This window comes from Lissotriton vulgaris, chromosome 6 (assembly GCF_964263255.1).
Source record: "Lissotriton vulgaris chromosome 6, aLisVul1.2, whole genome shotgun sequence".
NCBI lineage: Eukaryota > Metazoa > Chordata > Amphibia > Caudata > Salamandridae > Lissotriton > Lissotriton vulgaris.
The window spans coordinates 929,310,725-929,331,179 of NC_141694.1; the positions used below are offsets into that span (position 1 = coordinate 929,310,725).

A 20,455-nucleotide genomic window follows, 5' to 3' on the forward strand; every position below is an offset into this window, starting at 1 on the left:
AATCTGACTGTGAGGAATTCCTACGGGATTTCGCCCTCCCAACGCTATCCCAGGAGCAGACTGACAGTCTAGAGGCAGACCTCACGGTCCTGGAACTGGGTGAAGCCCTTAACACACTTCAGGCCGGGAAAGCGCAGGGGCCCAACGGGCTCACAGTTGAAATCTACAAGAGACAGGCCAACGTTGTGACTGAACCCGAAGCAAATGCTCTTTAAAGCAAGAAAAGTGGGGAGACTCCTGTCTGATCAGCGGGAGGCCACAATCGTGGTCATCCGCAAGGCTGGGAAACTCTCAGACCAATGTTCATCTTATCTGCCTATATCCCTCCTCAACGTGGAGGCCAAGGTTTTGGCTAAAGCCTTGGCGACGCGACTGCTCTCAGTCCTGCCTGACTGGATACATGCGGACCAGTCAAGGTTCATGCTCCATAGGAGTACACAGCATAACCTACGACGGCTCTACAGGGAGCTGTATATGAATGAGGATGTGGGCGACACCCAAACTGCGTTGATGGGGCTGGACGCCTCAATGGCCTTTGATAGCATCGAATGGCCATACTTATTCATGGTCCTGCAACGTTTGGGCTTCGGTCCGATCTTCTGCAGCTGGAAGCGAGGGTAAACAGAGTTAAGTCTTGTGAGTTTTCCCTGTGGCAGGGTACAAGGCAGGGGTGCCCTTTGTCCCCTCTCCTTTTTGCCTTGGCTCTAGAGCCGCTGGCCCAATAGATTAGAAGGGACCGGTCTTTCTGGGGCCTAGCGCTCACGGATGAGTGGGAGGAGCATATCTCCTTATACGCCAACGATATTGTCCTTTAAAAGGCCAGACCCTACCATTAAATGGCGCAGGCTCTTCATCTCTTCAAATTATTTGGAAGTTACTCAGGCTATAAGATTAATTGGGCCAAATCCTTAATTAATCCGCTCTTGGGTCCTCCCCCGCGGGTCCAGGCGCGGTGTCCGGCCTTGGGAGTCACTGAGGGATTTAAATACCTCGGTGTATGTCACTAGGGACAGGGCGGAGACCTTCACAAGAAATCTAGAGCCGCACTCGGCGCGGTTAGCATCGGATGTCGCTCACTGGTGGTCCTTGCCTCTCACCCTGATGGGACTTGCAGCACTCTTCAAAATGTTGGTGTTACCGCGTCTCCTCTATATCCAACAGAATACGCCATATCCGGTCCTGAGTGGGGTGTTCCGGCGCATATACCAGACGCTGCGAAGTCTGCTCTGGGATGGTAGGAAGCCGAGAATCGAGTTGCGTAAACTCACGTTGGGGTGTACGACGGAGGGCTGGCCCTACCGGACGTTCAGTTGTATTATTGGGTGTATCAACTACAGGGGATTAATGACTGGGTGTATGTGGCGGGGTCGGAGCCGGCCTATAGGGTGGATAGATATGCCATGCCGGGGGGCAATTGTGAACCTCTTCTATACTCGCGGAAGAACTGGAGGGACTTGCCCTCGCATACAGGGGTGGTACTGCAGTGCTGGAGGGAGGCCAATAGACTCCTGGGGTGGGCCTGCACTATAACGGGTAGGAACCCGCTCTGGTTCGGGTACCAGTTAACGGAGGTGAAGAGGCTAACCGGTTTTAAGGGTTGGAAGATGATTGGGATTGAATATCTGGGTGATGTTTGGAAGGGTGGTGCCCCTAGATCCTTCGACTACCTCCAAAAAAAGAGTATCAAATGCACGACTCCCAGCACTACCACTACTTGCGTGTCACGCACGCCTTACGCACCCATATCCTCATAGATACTTCAGTCCTGGAGTACTCGCCGTTGGAGGACAGGCTCCTGCTTAACCCAATCTTAGAGAAGCCTACTGCCACTATCTATCGCAAGCTCATAAATAATATGCCTGACCCCCTGTCGTCTTTGCGAGCTAGATGGGAAGAAGATGGAAGATGCGGATTGGCAGGACGCCCTGCAGAGCCCCCGCGAAATAGCGATACGGACTCGATTCAGTCTTGTCCAATTAAAAATCTTGCACCGGGTGTACTACCCGTGAACTCACCTGTTCTCGTGGGGCAGGAGCCAGTCTCCCTTGTGTGCAAGGGGTTGCCAAGAGGTGGGAACTTTCTTCCATATTCTTTGGGATTGTCCGAATGTGGTACCTTTCTGGACCAGGGTGGCCCGCACTATGGCGACAGTAGTGGGGTCGCCAGTCCCAATGGAACCGAGGTGGCTTCTATTAATGATTAAAGGGCCGACAGACTGGTCACGGTACAATGAGATCTGGCTGGCCATGACGGGGGCCGGGGTGGCAAAAAGGAATATAGCCAGGGGTTGGGGGGCGCAGGAGGCCCCACAAAGGGACCAGTGGCAACGAGATTTGGATTGGTGCCAGAGGGCGAAGGAAACGATCTAGAAGGCATGGGGTTGTACGAAAAAATGGAGTAGGATCTGGGGTCCCTGGCGAAAGTACCGAGCAATGGAGGAGGGTGCGGGACAGGAGTGACGCTGGTTGGGGTTTTACGATACTGTATAGTATGCTTTTGATTGTACAATGAATTGCTATCTTATTCCATGCTAATTGAACACTGCTATGTATTCTCGGAGTCATCGAGCAAAGTTAATAAAAAGATTTTCACAAAAAAAACACATTAACTGAAGTACTGAATAGAGATTAAAGTTATTTCTTATGTTATATTGCATTCTGTGTCTTCTCTAAATAATAGAGGGATGTAGATGCCCTCTATTATTTATAAAAAGCCTTGGCAGCTCGCTCTCACGACCCCGCAAGTGTCCATTTCTGAATGGAAGTCTCTTGGCTAGCCAACTTGGAAGGCAGCAGAATTGTGGCCCTGGGACATCAGTGATAAACATTACTCCTAAAAATTAGAGCCCAGTAAACTTGGACTGTCAAAGGGTGCCAAGAAAAATTCCCACAATATGAAAATGCCTGATTTTATGTTCAGTCTTGCTAGACACTTGCTTCCAGTGGACTGTGAACCACAAATACACACATTCATAAACACTACAGTTACAAGATTTTATAATGAAGGTAAAGCAATTGCATTTTGTTTCCCCAAAGATGAGGCAAAGTATGGAACGGATGGACTAAGATAGGAGCAGGAATAACCATTCTCATGCGTATGCCATGCAAATATCAAGGTGGTATGGGGAGAATGCTGTAAAATGCCCAATGATCATGCCGAAGTTGGGCAAATCTTTGACTGGGCACATAGGGCAAGCACCTCAAGGTGCCATATTTTCTACAACAAAAATAAAATGTCAGACTGCTCTCCTGATGTGCAAGAGATTTTGAAGGCACTTTACTATATGTGGCAGGGATTGAAGGAGATCTAACACTGGCTAATCGGACCATTACTTAAGATTACAATATACAGGCCTTCTTACCTCCAGCAAACCAACCGCAATTGATAAAGCTACCCCTGTTGATCTCAGTGGTCTTTTTCCCTGTGTGACTGGCCAGGGATCCCGCTGCAACTCCCCAAGCAGATCAGTCAGATTCATGTCGATCTTATGAACAGGCTGGAGGAACCTACAATATATATCCAAACAAAGCAATGTTGAAAAAGCATGTAAGTACCCATCTGTACATAATAAACTTTTCATAGTACAACATCTAAGTGATACAGGAATACCAAATAAAAAAATAGATTAATGAAAATAATTGACAGAGCATTTTTCCAGCCAAATGTATACAATAGGTATCACACTTTATGACTCAAAGCAGACACAGAACACAAAGCAATATTATGAACAACACAGTGCCCTGCGGATGAGCCCATTCACTAATAGCAAGCAGGAACATAGTGACGCAAGAGTAGAATATGTCCGGCAGCTGAGTGTTGATAGTAGAACATTATCCCACTGATGATCTGCTTATAGAGAAGGCTCATGGCAAGATCGCTGGTTAAAAAAACCCAACATGAACTGAACCATGGATTAAAATATATCTGCCCCAGTAACTACTTGTGGAACATCAAATTGAAGAATCATAACTTCAGTTTTATCAACACCACTAACAAATCTCGCTTTTCAAACAACTAGGTTTGAGAACACTCAAATAGCATTAGCACAAATGAAACACAGATGAGCGACAGCAGATCATTATTAAAGTGTACATCATCTGCACTCCCTATATCCTGAGTGTGGACATTTTTTGCAAGACTACCTGCTCGAGATAGTTGGTTGTTCCTGAGGTTGCAGAGGTCTTGCTTGTTGAGCAGGCCCACCAGGTCTTGAGAGGCCAAGCATATCCTAAGAAAAACAATTAAATACAAAAAAACTGATTAGACTGCCTACAGGCAAGAGAGACTCATGGGAACGAGACACTTCAATGCAACATTAAACAAACCTGTATTTGCTTTGCCGTAAGGTCTTTGGTACCCCTGAAGACGTAGCTTTTGGAGATTCCTTCACAGCTAAGTTCATGTACCTGCACCATTCTGCCAAACGTGATGAGCCCCACCAAAGCATCAGGAGGAAGCAAGCTCAGAGACATCTGCAGGGATTCCTTTAGCGCTTGTAGGTCTTCTTCTTCCAGACATGTGTCCACAACATACAAGAAGATAAGGGGAGTCTGAGGGCCACGCTAGCATCAAAAGAAACATAAGAACACATTACACACATGCCACCTACAATACATATAACGTAATATATTTGATCAAAATTATGTAAAAATAAGAGATTTGTATAACACAAAATCTGGTGTTCAGATTTGTTTTGTTCATGACTGCTGTAGTAGAGTGTAGGAAATGTACTACTGACCTACATATAGCGCACAGATGTTCCATAATTAAAGCTACAAAACATTCCTACGTTTAGCTTGAAGAAAACATGTTTGATGTTTACATGTTTGATTACTGCCTTCGGTCACCGGATAATGACCGATTACTATTTTAGTCCTTTGTCATAGTTAAAAAGGAAGAGGATTTTAAGAAGGGGCTGTTTACAAAGGAACATTTCTTGTCTCTGTTCTACAAGAGCAGGGAAAGCATACAACAATACCTCATTCTGAAAAGTTATTTCTTTTACACACTAAAGCCCCCTCCAGAAAGGAAATATGTGTTTTTAGCACACATGGCCTGATTTAATAAGGCAAATCTATATTGCCATGTTAGCGTTGTAGAAGAAATGTACTGCCCGATAAAGGAAGGGCAATACATTGAGAACAGTTTAAAAGAGGAAAGTTAAACAATTTCTAGTGCAAGTTGTAGCATGTCCTGAGAAAAAGAATGTCAGCACAAGAAATCCAGAGAAAGTTTAATGCTTGCCCTCTACAAGTTTGTTCTTATTCGAGACCATGAGTATTATTCAATGAAGCACTTGAGAGTGTAACCTGGGAGGGAAAAAAACAAAACAGGTCTGCTTGGCCCAGATCAGATCAATGGAAATCACAGCTGGCATGAATGTTCATAACTTTGATCAATTTGGAGATTCAAAACAGAAAGAAGAGGCTGATGAAACTTTAACCACAAAGTCCCTGGGGAAGTATTTATCTAAGCATTATTAATGATTTGAACCTCAAAACAATACAGAACAAAATGCTGAAACAAATATTCATCAAACAAACGATTAATTGTTTATTTAAATCATTAACAATTACATATATAAGAAAAGAAATTCAATTGAGGCCACTCATCATCCATACTATATTCAGTTTGATGTACTTGCACTGCTTCCATGAATCTGAGGATGCTAACCTAATTTTCAGCCTCAAATTTTTAATGCCTTCACATTTACAGAATGCGTTAACATTTTCAATCTATATTTTGTTTCCTTATTTATACAATCTATATTAATCTGTTAATATTTAATTTTCAAAGCAGACGCGGACCCCCGAGTAGGCTTCTGAACCCCCTGGGGATCCTGGTCTACTGGTTAGGAGCCACTGCATTAGTCATTTGAGCAGCAATTAACCTAGCTGGAATACTACAACGCCCTCTACTGAGGCCTACCTGAAAAAATGACATCTTCATCATTCAACGGATTGTAACTAGGAACATTTAGTATACATGCTTAAGTGCCCTTGTGGCCTACTTTATGTAGGAAAAACCGAACGCAGAATCAAGATACGACTATCAGAACACAAAAGTCGAATACGCAATAAAAATACATAACCTTTGGCGTTGCATTGGATTGAGCATCGACATACAGTAGCTCAAATTAAATTTCAAATCATTGAACTAGTACCAAAAATGGAGGGCAGAGATAACTCCAAGATTCTCCTCCAGAGAGAAGCCTTCTGGATTAAAAAACTACAAACGTTGACCCCGTTCGGGCTCAACGATAAATTGGAAATGAGCTGCTTCCTATAGGAACATTTCTTGAACAATAAGGCTGGCCAGCTACACGTGAATACACATAAACACACTAATTCGCGCACAACACTAATGTACATACTAGAAAGTAACTGATGTGGTGAAATGTATATTGTGTTCACTTCAAATATGGGAAAGAGAATAAACATACTCATATTGTTTACATATATTTATTTGAATGTTTTATTAATTTTGGCCTGGTGTGTAGTCTTGTTGGAGTCTTCAATAATTCATAGTAATCAATGTTAAATAGGATTTGATACATAACCCACAAGTAGCGTTCCTTTGATTTGCGGAACTTTTGTTAGATGCTTGCGTCCGTTTTTTATGTTTAGCGTGGTTATTCTAAGATCTTATTTCCGTCTTCTGAAAACATCATAGTCCGTTTTCAGTGTTTGCGTGCACTAGTTACGTTATTTCGCGATAAATAAGCCGTCTAGGGGGCGCTAGAGGGCGCCAGGCAAGATGGCCGCGCGTAAGTGAGGCTCCGCCAAGACCGTGTAAAATCCTTCATTTATCCTGAGAATCCTGCTGCTACGCCTTCCCAGCCCGACGGGAATTGACAGCTGCAGCGGGGCTGTACGCGGTGGGGAGCTTCTCTGCCGCCAAGCGGGACGCTGAGCCTGCTTTTCTGGAGGTGCGGTGCTACGCCGGGGCCGGCTCTGGAGGTGGGCGGCCCGGTCGCTTGATGCCGGCGGCTGTCTCGCTGAAGTGTGCTGTTCCCCTTGATTGGCGGGGGTGAACGTTGTGCCTGTGAAGAGATCTGGCGACGTAGAGAGCGGGCCCCGACGAGGAGCAGCGAAGCGAGGACCTCGAGGCCCGGAGCTAGGCCCGCTGCGAGCGGTGAGTGAGGTGGGGTTCTACGCGAGCCCGGGGCTGCGGAGGTGGCACTGGGCCGCACTAGGCAGCGCCGAGCGAGCCGCGACTGGCGTGGGCGAGGGAGGAGCGGCTGCTCTGGCTGAGAGAGATCTCGGGGAACATTTTTGAATACGAGTGGGGGATCGCTGCCTGTGTGGTTGGCTACTGGCGGGGCTGCTGCACGAACTGGGAGAGAGGCCTTGGCCGGTGTGGATCAGCGCTTTGGATCTTCACTTGGAAGGCGGCAGGGGGGATCTGGTGCATTCCGGCCTTACTGATACTTGTAAATTGGAGGCCCTGCACAGAGAGGAGTACCGGGGCACCACCCTTGAACTACTGCTGACGGGTTGGTCGAAGGACCTAGAGTCTCGAGATGGGCAGGCCCGAGCGAAACCAACCCAAGCTAAACTTTGACGCAAAAAAGACTGCGACGTCCTCGCAGGGCCCTGCAGACAGTGACCCCCTTGGGGCGGTCAGTGGCACCCCTAACCTGGAAGCCACTTTAATGGCGATGCAAAAGACACTTCAATCCATAGAGGGCACCATGGAATCGGTTAACCATAGATTGGACCACATGGCGACGCAGTTTGACCGGCAGAATGAACGCATGAGCGAGGTGGAGCAACGGGTGTCTGCCACTGAGGACGGGCTGGCCACAGTGACCACGAAAGTGTTTAATATGGAGCGAGTTTTAGCGGTCACTCAGGCAAAGAATGAGGCGTTGGAAGGAAGGTCCAGACGCAATAACATCCGCGTCACGGGCCTGCCGGAATCCACGAATGTGGGTAAAATGGAGGATTTTATGGAGCGCATGCTGGTGGACATTTTTGGGGCTGACCAACTATCGAGTGTGTTCATTGTGGAACGCGCACATCGCTCTTTGGCGAAGAGGCCGGGGGTGCAGCCTCGCCCTGTCATTGCTCGTATTCTCAACTATAGAAACAGAGATGTTATATTGCGCCTTGCCCGGGAAAAGGGAACTGTGGAATATCAGGGAAATAAACTTGAATTTTATCCAGATTTCACAGTTGCGGTACAAACAGCGCGTAAGGAATTTGCCTCGGTGAAACAGCTTCTTCGCGCCGAAAATGTACCGTACGCCATGTTGTATCCGGCTAGGCTTCGGATTGGGCCTCCCTCAGATAACAAAATCTTTTCCTCCCCTAAGGCAGCCATGGACTACGCCAAAAAACAGAAAAAACGGAAAAGAGATTCCAATATGGCGCAAGACGGTGAGGACGTTCTACAGGAGGAGGCGGCTTAGGTGCTCTCACGATTGGCCTTCGCGAAGGGCGAACTATCACTGCTACTGAACAGGCCCGTTTCTCGACCTGCAGGACCACTGAACACACTAACTTTTCCTTTATCAGTGGCCACTTTTGCCTATTATGTAAGCTGAATTTACTGTGACTCGATGATTGCGTGTTTATTATATTGCATTGCCAATAGACCAGGTCGCATAGGACAATTTGCAATGGGGGGTGGCTGTGTCGGGGTGGGCCTGTATTGGACTGGTATATCCGCAGCTGGACCGTACGAAGGCTATCGAACACTGTCTTGAGGTGCAGTTTTTCTGACATGTGCCGCGCGGGGTGGGGTGGTGCTCTTGCTGCTCCCCTCCCGCCAGTTGCTGAGGGCTGTTGCACACTGCTTTCCTGATCTTTTGACTATTGTGGGGCTGGGGCTGGAGTGTGAGGATGTACACATGGTTCCACGGTCTGCTCTTCGTTAGTTCGCTGACGAGAGCTGGGCGACTCTGCGCCCCCGTAATAAGGGAGATCCCCACACATTAATGGTTGACTTGTTGGGGCTTTGGGGTCTGTGGGGGTGGGGACAGCTTTGGCAGGTTTGGGGTGCTGAAGTGGGTGAAGGGGGGATGTTGGGGTTTTGAGACTTGAGGGTCAGGGCGATTTGTGATCAGTGTTCTGATTTGGGGTTGGATCGGGCGGGAAAGACTTTGGGTCGATTTTGGTCGCTGGGAGGCGATACACGTGCAGCGGCACCTGCTGTCTGTATTTTACTTGCTTATCTTCTGCTATGCACTGTATGTGGGGTACTGCACCTATTTAAATGCTCACAGGCTGTACTTGAGTTTGGGTTCAACGAATAGGGGGGGGGGGTAAGCTGACTTGTGTTACCTGGAATGTGAGAGGATTGAATCGTCCACAGAAATCTAGACAAATGCTAGCATTCCTGAACAGGCATGGCGCGCACGTGGCTTTCATACAGGAGACTCACTTGCGGGGGAAGGCGGCTGAAACTGTGGGGAAACAGTGGGCGGGTACTCGGCTAGCCTCGAGTTACTCGGCCTATGCACGGGGGGTTATGATTCTGATCAAGAAAAATGTGCCATTTGTCTCAATGCATGAGGAAATAGATGAGAACGGTTGTTATATTATTTTGCATGGTAAGCTTTGTGGTACGCTGGTTACGCTCATAAATGTCTATGGCCCCAACGCTGACGACCCCGATTTCTATGTCAATCTATGGAACAGGGTCTACCTATTGCCCCCATCGGCTATAATCTGTGGAAGAGATTTGAATGTCACTCTGGATGGAGTACTGGACTGGAAACAGGATAGGCCGTCAGCGCGAAAGAGAGCAGCTGACGCGGTGTTAGATGGCATGGGAGGGCTTGGAATGGTGGATGCATGGCGGTTGAAACATCCTGGGTGGAAGGAGGGCACGTGTTACACATCAGCTCATGACACGTGGTCCAGGCTAGATTATTGGTTGGTGACCCAAGATGTCAGCGGATGGGTGTTGGATGTTGGGCATCTTCCCCGAACCCTTTCTGATCATGCACCAGTATGTATGGAGGTAGGCATGCCGTCGCATGTCCCAGCCCCTTTTGCCTGGAGACTGCCGCTGGGCACTCTGACTGATTTGGTATTGCGTGAGCGTCTGAGAACGGCTATTGAGGAGTTCTTTGACAAGAATGTTGGGTCTGTTCACAGTATGTGCACGGTGTGGGAAGCATTCAAGGTGACGGTGAGGGGAGCATGTATAGGCTTGCAATCGAGTGTGCTTAAGTCGTTGAGAGACACGATGACCAGGTTGGAGGGCGAATTGCTGATGTTGGAAAGGCAGTTAGAAGAGCACCCTGATGAGACTTTACTGGCTGATATTCGTGTGAAAGTAACGGAGTACAATGATCTGGCGGACCAGGAGGTAAAATTTCTGTCCAAACACACCAGAGCACGCTACTATGGTGAGGGGGGACGACCAGGGCGGGGATTGGCGGACCGTATTAAGGAACCTTGGGCTAGGCACTGCGCGGTGCAGGAGATAGAGGACGGGGATACCACTGTCACTAATGCAACAGACATTCTGAATTGCTTTACCAAATACTATGAACGAATGTATGAGTATAAGGAGACGGCGGGGGAGGATGAGATTGCACAGTATCTTGAAGATATTGCGCTGGTCTGGCTCTCGAGGGGTCAGCAGGAATTCCTCATGCACCATATTACGGAGGGGGAGTTTCGGGATGCAATTGCGTCTTTACCGAATGGCAAGGCGGCGGGCACCGATGGGTTGCCGTCCGAATTTTATAAGGAATATGTGGATCTCTTGCTTCCGCATTTGTTGATGGTTCTGGAGGAGGCGGTGGAACGGGGTCGATTTCCGGCCACAATGAGAGAGGCACTGTTGGTTGCTCTTCCGAAGCCGGGTAAGCCGCCTAACAAATGCGAGTCCTATCGACCATTGTCCCTTATGAACACTGACGTTAAATCCGCATTTGTCGATGGTTCTGGAGGAGGCGGTGGAACGGGGTCGATTTCCGGCCACAATGAGAGAGGCACTGTTGGTTGCTCTTCCGAAGCCGGGTAAGCTGCCTAACAAATGCGAGTCCTATCGACCATTGTCCCTTATGAACACGGACGTTAAAATTATAGCGAAAGTGTTGGCGACCAGACTAAGTCTGCTTCTCCCGGACATGGTTTTGCCGGATCAGTCTGGTTTTATTCCCCTCCGATCCACCTCCCACAATTTGAGAGCTATCTTTGCGGTGCTACATCTTCTCAAACCGGACCTGGCTGCGGTGGCTGTCATGCTTGACGCTGCAAAAGCCTTCGACTCGGTCGCATGGCGTTACATGATAGCGATACTTCATCGTATGGGAGTGCCGTTTTTTTTTACGTCACTGGTGACTTTACTGTACACGGCTCCCGTGGCACGGGTTCGGGTGAACGGCCATGTCTCGGCTCCATTTCCTGTGCGTCGAGGGACTAGGCAGGGCTGTCCCTTATCGCCTTCACTATTCGCTCTTGTGATGGAGCCCCTGGCATGTGTCCTGCGGCAGCGATATGCGGACGCTGCCCTGAGGTTTCCTCTTCGGTCTCTGGCGGTGTCCATGTACGCCGATGATATGGTCTTATATGTGCGGGAGCCAGTGAGGTATCTTGAGCCTGTATTGCGCGAGTTTATTCGGTTCGGCCATCACTCAGGACTCTCCATCAATTGGGAGAAGTCGGTTATTTTACCACTCACGGACACTGCGGCTCCCTTCCCACTGGAATTCCCTTTGGAGTGGGCCGAGGAGCCGGTACGCTACCTTGGAATCTTGAAACACAAGGACAGTCAGGAAGTCATTAGGGCTAATTATGGGGTGGCTATTGCTAAGCTTGAGGACCAGGTGGCGCGCTGGATTCGCCTCCCGCTCACGTTTGCTGATCGTGTATCTCTCATTAAAATGGTAGTACTGCCGAAGTTTTTATATTTTTTTGTTAACATTCCTATCCCGCTTAAATCGCATTTCTTTGCTAGATTACAGTCTTTACTGATAACGCTAGTGTGGGCCGGTAAGAAACCAAGAGTGAAATGGGACGTACTGACTAAACCATATGCTCTGGGGGGCTTTGCCATCCCAGATATGAAGCTCTACTACCTATGCGCCCAGGCGCAGTTTGCTGCTTATTGGTGGTCAGCCCCGCCGTACACGCCACATGTGGCGCTTGAGGCCAGTGGGGTACTGCCTATTCCATTGAAAGCGATGATCGTTAACTCCCACTCTGTGTTTGAGAAGGGTAGACACGGTGCGATCCACTGCTAACGCCTGGCAAGAACTGGGTAGGCGGGCGAACCGGCTGCCGCTATACGCCCCAGATATGTCACTGCTGTATCACACGGATATCTCGGTCTCCAGTGAGATTGGGGCTCTGCAGCTCCTTCAGGGGGTGGGCCTCCACACAATAGGGGACCTTTATCCAGGTGCCTCTTTTCTCTCACTGCGGGATATGACGGATCGTTCTCCGAACGTGGTTATGTCCACATTTATCTATGCCCGACTCCGAGCTGCCATACACACCTTATATCCTACATATCCTAAGGAACCATTATCGTTAGGTGCTCTGCAGTTGCTGTACACCGCACCGGATAAAGTTAAACTGCTCTCCAGACTATATAAAGCCTCGCAGGAGGATGAAGGGGGGGGGGGTGCAGTGACGGCAAGGGCTAGGTGGGATGCTTGCTTGCCTGAACCGCTAACAGATGATGAATGGGCTGAGTGTTGTTCTATGACTGGGGGTTTGTCGCCAATGGCAACTTTCGCCTTATCCATTACAAGTTCTTGCATCAATGGTACTACACCCCTGTAAAGTTAGAGCGGTATGGTCTTCGAGAGACATCTCAGTGTGCTCGATGTGGGGCAGATGGGGCGGACTTTGTACACCTGGCCTGGGGCTGTGCGCGTGTGTATGATTTTTGGGTCGCTGTGACTGATGCATTATCTACAATGACGTCGGTTGAGGTTACGATGGATATCCGCTTATGCCTGCTGGGCATGGCATCTGGTGTGCCTGCAAGTGTGAGACGATTGATACTATTGGCATTACAGATTGCTAAACGTAGAGTGGCTATGGCCTGGGAAGGGAAGCGAGTACCAGAGGTACGATTGCGGCTGCAGGACATGGCGTACTGCAGGGATCAACTGGTTTGCTACCACGAGGGGCTCCCAGCAAACTCACGCCCGCGCAATATCTGGGACAAGTATACGGCTTATATGCTATCTTTGGACGCAGATGGAAGCACTAGCAGTGTGCATGATGGCTCCCTGGTTGGGGAGGGAGGCTCGGGGTGATTAGATGCGGGGGGTCCACTACTGAGGAGTGCTGGATGCGTGTTGCGATTTCTCCAATTCACAGACTATCTTCGGCTGCTCACCTGTAAAGCCGTGTGGGCTAGTTGGGTGTGGGTTGCCGCCATGCTCGGTGCGTAGTTGTCAATTCTCAAGAGCATTTGAGGTGAGTTTCCTTGATGTCCTATACAGCTGTATGTTGTTTGCTGCTAGATCTACAACCTAAACCACTGTGTATAACTACCAGGACCTGACTCATGGGGTGTGGGGTGGTGGGAAGTTGGGGTATTGCATTGTTAATTGTATAAAGCACAAAATGAGACCATACTTCCTGTGTACAGTGCTATTGAAAGATGCGAGTGACACCTGGGGAGCGGAGGGAGACCGCCTTCATAATACCACTATGTATTGTTATCTATAACTAACTGTGCGCCTCTCCTTGTTGCTGCCACTTTGATCGCGGCCGGCCCTACCAATGGGTTGTAGGCCTGTTGCCGTGTACTTGTATTCTTTGCAATAAAGGTCTACCAAAAAAAAAAAATAAATAAAAAAAAATAAAAAAAATAAGCCGTCTAGAATACGGAAGTCAATCCCCTCCTGAGCTTGAGGAAGGAATGGCGAATTAGCGACCGGGCAGCGGTTTTTCGGTATGTGTCGGAGGCATTTGTAGTGACGGGAGAGATTTTGACAAGTCTCACGTAGCAATTGCTTAAACAATATGTATCCTTTTGCTTTCTAGAGCACTAGGTCGGCGAACCCTGCTCTGGCTATTCGAAGGACTAAAGCGCTATTTTAGCAGGTGAGATGTGGTATCATTTTCGCCTCTGTGTTATTTTCAATCAGTTTTCTCTACATTCCGGTTGCTAAAATCAGGATGTACTCTTGTTTTTTTAAATTATATTATCATTTATCGTGACGATCACGGTGATACCAGGTGAGAGTTTGTATCTGGTAGTAGTTGATACATCGTAGTACTGTCACCGCAGAATTATTGAAAACCCACTAATTTTATATCCGCAGGCAATTTCCTTATCTCTTTCACAATTCAGGTAAGCGAATTGTGAACACGTATTAGTATAGTTGTCTTCTTTTAGAAAGATAGTCTTTTTTTGATAAACAGTGTTGACTCTCTTTGAATATAGGAAGGATAAGAAGTAGAATAGGTACTTCTTAATAGTGATCCAAGTAATACATAAATGCATATCTGTTTGGTAACATAATAATTTACATGTTGTGTCATGACCGCATTTTGAACAAATTACATATTGAATGTTTAACTGATGTATTGATTCCTATTGTTGTTTTTGTATAGGCTCATAATGGCATCACATAAAATTGTTTCCTTGTTCTTCTTTATAATACAATTACCCCTGATGAAGGGACCTTTGTGAGTCCCGAAATGCATTGGGTTCTCAAGAATTGTAATTGCTGGTAGAATTCATGCTTAAGAAAATGTATTATGGATTCTTAGTGATAGTTCACAAAAAGTGTAATATGTGAAGAAAATAACATTAAATGTGTTGATGAAAACCGATAAAATATTGTTCAAATGTTTTTGAAAATCTCTTTTTGTTGATGCATGTTTTGGCTTGTGTTGTGCATTTTTCCTGTTTCTGACAGCATATTTAGACCATCCTCAAAGCCTTCTAACTACACCAACATGACAATTTGCGTTTATAGATCGAGCAATCCAAGACGATTTTAAGAGGGCTCGCTGAGCGTAGCATACCTGCACGATGTATTCAATTGTAGAAAACTGTGGCATTAGTTCTGCTGGTTGATTCATTTCTGAGATTCCTGCATATGTTGGGGGGAACTGAGAAGAAAACATAGCATTATTTTATGACATCTGCCATTGTGTGATAAAATTCATCATTTATAAAAATATCAATGGCACAATTCTTTTAAAGTACAGTAGAAATGCAGGGCATCTGTATAAACCAAAGCAAAAAGTTGTCAGTATTATTTCAAATGCTACAAGCACAGATTTTCTAGAACTGGAATTACTTAAGATAGAGTTCTCAAATATCAGTGTTCAGATGAAACAGACCCTTTTGACCGTTCACAGATAACTCAACCACACAAAATATGCAAATAAGCAGGGCCCTCGCTAATTGTACTGGAACAATTTAAATCCCACAATTTGATGGCGAGTTAACAAAAAATTCAATACGGTCTCTACCAACAATTTTAATTAATCCTTTCAGTACAAAGGTTTTGTATATAAATGTCCATACTTCTTTAAATTGTTAGAGTTTAGGCATGTTTGACTCCATTGCCATGTAGCATAACCAGGCAAACAATATGGTCTCTTTGGAGCACAACAGTGATATTCAGTTGTGACGGCACTGCCTGCCTTGATGAACATATCTAATTTTACAATTTAGAGTCTATGATGGTTGGATAGTATATACCCATTGCTGCACTTGCTAGTGGAAAAACTGATCGATTTTTATAGAAATTTATTGCGGAAACACACCCCCCCCCCCCCAACCCCCACATAGGAATGTCCCAAAATTACTACCAATCAGTTTTATAGGAACCCAAAATGAAGGCAAGTATGGTAGAGAACCACAATAATAAGGAGTGTTACAAGTAGTGGGAGTATTTGTAATAGTTCAATCAACCAAGAGTCAGTAGCTTAAAAAAATAAAAAGGGGGACAGGCAAGAGTAAAAGAGTGGGGTGCACTTGTGAGATGATGCATATATTCTATAGTTTTTTCCTAGTTCCTTTCTAAGAGGATTTAGGAATGGAGGTTATGGATCATGACAGCCTTTTACAATCCTTCCTGGCCATGCGCTCATTGTGGGGGCACCAGGGATTTCCACCTTGTGGTGATCGCTCGTTTAGCAAATATAAGAGCCAATTTGGTGACTTTTGTGACAACTTTGGGTTTTTGGGGGTGAGGTGTATGCCCAATAAACAGGCTTCAATGTTTTCTAATCTTGGTCTACTGGTTACAGAGAATATACTCCCCATGACATTGTCCTAGAAAAAGTAAAAATGTATTGCATATGCTAGAAATCAGCTGGTAAGTGATGGCATCTATCACACAGCAATTACATGCTTTCTTGCAGCCCATTTGTATCCATCAATGCCAGGAATTCTTGTATTGACCAATCATCATAGAAGTCAGTGGCGGCTGGTCCATAGGGAGCGCAAGGGCGGCGACCTCTCATCACCAGCACGCAGGATGAGAGAAAAGCTACTCTGTGCATTTCTAGCCTCCAGAAATGCAAACGGACCGATTTGTCAGTTCGTTTTGCTTTTAGTTCTGTGCAGGTGTCAACGGAAGGGCACAGAGGAAAAAAAATAACAGGACAGTGGTGCTTCAGGTCCATGTTTTGCGCATGTGTGAAAAGCGCTTTTCATTTCAGCCCTCTTCACACATTTGCAACCCATAGACTTGCTGTGCATGCTCTTTGCAGCACAGCTGGTCTAAGAATGGATGCATGCACGGACAGTGAGACAAAATTGCCCCAGGCCCTATCAGGAGTCAGGATGGAGCAGGGGTGAAAAGAGGGTTAAAGCTCAGCTCTAACCTGATTCCTGATATGGTTGTGATCAGCACGTTCCTGGCGCTACAATTGAAAGACTGAATGGAGCCATTCAAGACGCGCAGAAACATGCAGGTAAGTAAACAATGGAAAGGAATCCTTCATTTAAAAACATTTCCAATAACTTTGAAGACTGCACGCAATGGTTAAGCACCTTCCTCGGGTAACAGCTTCACAACTATTGTAATAGAGATTTGTGACCTCATTTACAGTGTTTCAACACTTCCAAGAAGCCTAGAAGTGTATATTGTCCTTCATGAACTCAAAGCAGATGGACAAATAGCCCAACTATACCAGTGCATGGCAGCTTGTTTGGCAGTACTGCAAATATGGTGCCTCCCCTTTTATGCAATTGATAATAACTAAATTACTATACCGAAACAGGTATATTATGTTTGACCTAAAAATGAGGAAACGTGGTTAAAAAAATGAGGGGGTGCAGTTCCTTCTAATCTCCATGCCTTGCTTTTTATTATATTAATATTTCACTTACAACCCCGACTAGGCTCACCTATGACGGCTGGACTCGGTGTCTGGGTTCAAGGAGAGGATTGTAAAGGAGGGACTGTGCAATCTCTGAATAAAGGAGAGAGAGCATCGGAAAAAGGGGTTAACTGGAAGGGGAGTAATTAATGGTTTTAACACCATCCTTTTCCATTCTCTCCATCCAACTCTGAAACCTGGGAATGGACATCCTTCTAAAATATTCAAATGATTACCAGGCCAAAATCCTAAATTTAATTATTCCCTCCTATATCAACATGGACGAATCTACCATGTTATTACAAAAGCAAAAATGCTTAAAATTACAAACTGCTATTAAGAATTGTTCTATATTGTAACTGCTTAATAGATTATTCTTATCCAATAAGGGCAGTTAAGGCCTAATCTGTTTACATGCATGCTAATTAAGCTTTCCTGGTTCAATGCCTAGATCATTATAATATGGCATGTTCTGGTGACTAAGCCATGGTGCTAAAGAAATGTAATGCACCGTCTGTTCCCCAACAGGAAGATAAATGAAGTGCTTTTAAAAAAATGTAAATCAGCTCACCCAACTGTTACAGCTTTGAAGAGCAAGTGATGCCTTTAAAAAAATTCAAGGTAGTACAGCCTTAAGATTTCATGTCAGTCTGAGGCAGAAGCAGTCAGAGAGACAACGGAAGCTTGCCCTGTGGTTTCCCTGCTGCCCGCTACACTTGAAAAAAGATCATCGACACTGGGTGGTGAGCGGGTCCATAATGAGGATGTTTCAGTCTAGAAAGACCAAATAAGATGGTTATGCCAATTATGCCACACTAAGTGCTTCCCGGAACAGACACCACTTTAAGGGTGTTTTGAGCCCAAGGCCAGACAAGGAATATTCCTGTGGCTTTCAATCACATCCAACAGACAAGCCACAACTGAAGATTAGCACCTGTACTTGGGTTGCTTCTTAATCAAGATCACTCTAGTAGTATACAAATCGCATGTACTAAAAATAGTACACAATACAGACTTACTTGGTTTCTCTGAAAACAGAAGTTACAAGCCCAGAGCTTAGCTCTATAGTCCACCTGGCTGAAAGTAAAAGAAAAAGAAATGAGGATTGAAAAGCAATATTGTTTTATCAGACCGGGGTGGGCTTGCATGACAAAGAAAAGCAAAGGAAAAACAAAATATTAAATGTAATTCTTGTGAATCATAAATTACTCATAGAAAAACCCCATCTCAGTTAATTTATCCATTATTTTTACCTAAACCAAAAGGTCACAGCTTTGAATTCTGGTGGTTGACATTCTTACACAAGTCTTAGACCTAAAAAGCAAAACAAGTAGCAACGAAGATCTATACAATTACTTTAAATCCCAGAATTCATTAATATATATTTATATATATATATTATATATTTCTGCACAAATCCGACTCGGAAGTTTATTCTGAATTCTCCATACTACTGGAAAAAGCTTGCTGTTGTATACACTTGGACCACCTCCAAGATGTAAGATCACAGGGTACTACTACCTGCAGACCAGACAGGCATTAATGCTGTACTACCCTCAATTTGAAAAGGGCATATAATTATCTGAAGGCAGAAAACGGTCTGTAAAGACAAACTTCAATAACACTGACCAAAATGTAATTCTTCTAATTTTCCAGGACAATGCTTACCAAAGTGGATTGAGCACTGCTTTGCAGGTGGGTCTACTGCACAGGACTGGTTCATATTGTACAGGAGGGAGATCGGGGCGCTCTTTTAAGGGAGTGAACAGGCAGCCCAAGGGAACCACAAGACGTGTGGCCTCCAGCCTGCTGGAGGGCCATACATTCCAGCTGAATCGCACACCGTCCCGCTCTTCATTTTGCTGAATGAATTCCAAATATGTTGCCATGTCGAAGAGATACTGAAAGAAGACAAAATGTTAAGCTGTGGATCTGCTGGCCACAAAAACAATGATCAAAAAGAAGAAAAATAAGTGACATCTTAACATGAGAGCATTTTATTACAATTTCACATTATGCATTATTATAAAATAGAATATTGGTGGGCTGTTACAAGATACCCGCCACAATACAGAAGCAAGGTGGCGCAACATGGAGGACATCTTAAAGCAGTATACCAATATAAAATAAAAAAATATAGAAAAAATGGAATTCCAGGATGGTATGGTCTTTCCTAATGCTTGCCCTGCGCAAGCACGGGCAAACCCAATAATGCCCTGGCCAAAGCAAGATACTTGTCAAGCTTTCGTTTCCAAAGGTGCAGTCACTAGAGTGCATAAGTGTTGTAGTGATGCATGAAAAAGTGGATGGAACAGGAGGCACTCAAGTAACTAACACATCGACAGCCGCATTCCCCAATCCTGAAAAGGTGGTTACCATTACAGGAAAGTATCCGCACTGCATTCTGATTGTTATGTTATGTTATGTTATGTTAAAATGGGACTTTTATAGCGCAACGGCTACTCCAAAGGAGTGTCCCGGCGCTTTGAGCTCCAGACCAAGGAAAAGAGCAAGAAACATAACAATAACAGAACGGGGCCCAAAGGAGGGGATAAATTATCCAGCAAACAACCAGGTTTTCAAGTCTTTCCTGAAGACAAGCAGATTTGCGGTGTTTCGCAGGGACAACGGTAACGAGTTCCATAGCTGAGGAGCAAGGAAGCTAAAAGACCGGCCGCCTAGCCGAGCCTTTTTAATGCGTGGTACCCGAGCCAAAGCCAAGGCTTCTGACCTGAGGGATCGTGCAGGTCGATAGAAGTCCAGCCTCCTCTGGAGATACTTGGCGCCATTGCCATGCAAGGCCTTATGGGCAAGGGTCATGGCCTTAAACAGTATCCTCTTCCGCACCGGAAGCCAGTGGAGGGATACAAGGAGATTAGAGGCGCTAGTGCGACGATGAAGGCCAAAAATGGCACGCGCAGCAGCATTCTGGGTGACCTGCAGACGTTGGAGGAGATATTCAGGCAAGCCCAGATAAAGGACATTGGCATAGTCCAATCTGGACCCTATAAGGGCCTGAACAGTGATCCTCCGATGTTGCTCCGAAAGAAGGGGAAAAAACTTGCGCAACATTCTGAGAATCCCGAAGCATGTTTCCGTAAGAGTGGAAACCTGGGACTTGAGCGAAAGCTCGTTGTCAATTTTAACTCCCAGGTTCTTAGCCCACTTAGAGGACTGTGTGGGAG

At 45.9% G+C, this 20,455-nt stretch overlaps 1 protein-coding gene across 1 annotated transcript in view; it reads right to left on the bottom strand.

Annotated features, from left to right (window-relative positions):
* SEC23B (SEC23 homolog B, COPII component) overlaps positions 1-20,455 on the bottom strand; it is an 89,717-nt gene that overhangs the window by 57,710 nt on the left and 11,552 nt on the right. The window contains exons 2-7 of the mRNA XM_086926912.1: positions 18,939-19,171; positions 18,290-18,347; positions 14,958-15,044; positions 4,326-4,562; positions 4,143-4,228; positions 3,362-3,506 (exon numbers count right to left, since the gene is read on the bottom strand). Of these exons, the coding sequence (XP_086783038.1) occupies positions 3,362-3,506; positions 4,143-4,228; positions 4,326-4,562; positions 14,958-15,044; positions 18,290-18,347; positions 18,939-19,159 (834 nt within the window). The 5' untranslated portion in view covers positions 19,160-19,171. The remainder of the gene's footprint in view (positions 1-3,361; positions 3,507-4,142; positions 4,229-4,325; positions 4,563-14,957; positions 15,045-18,289; positions 18,348-18,938; positions 19,172-20,455) is intronic.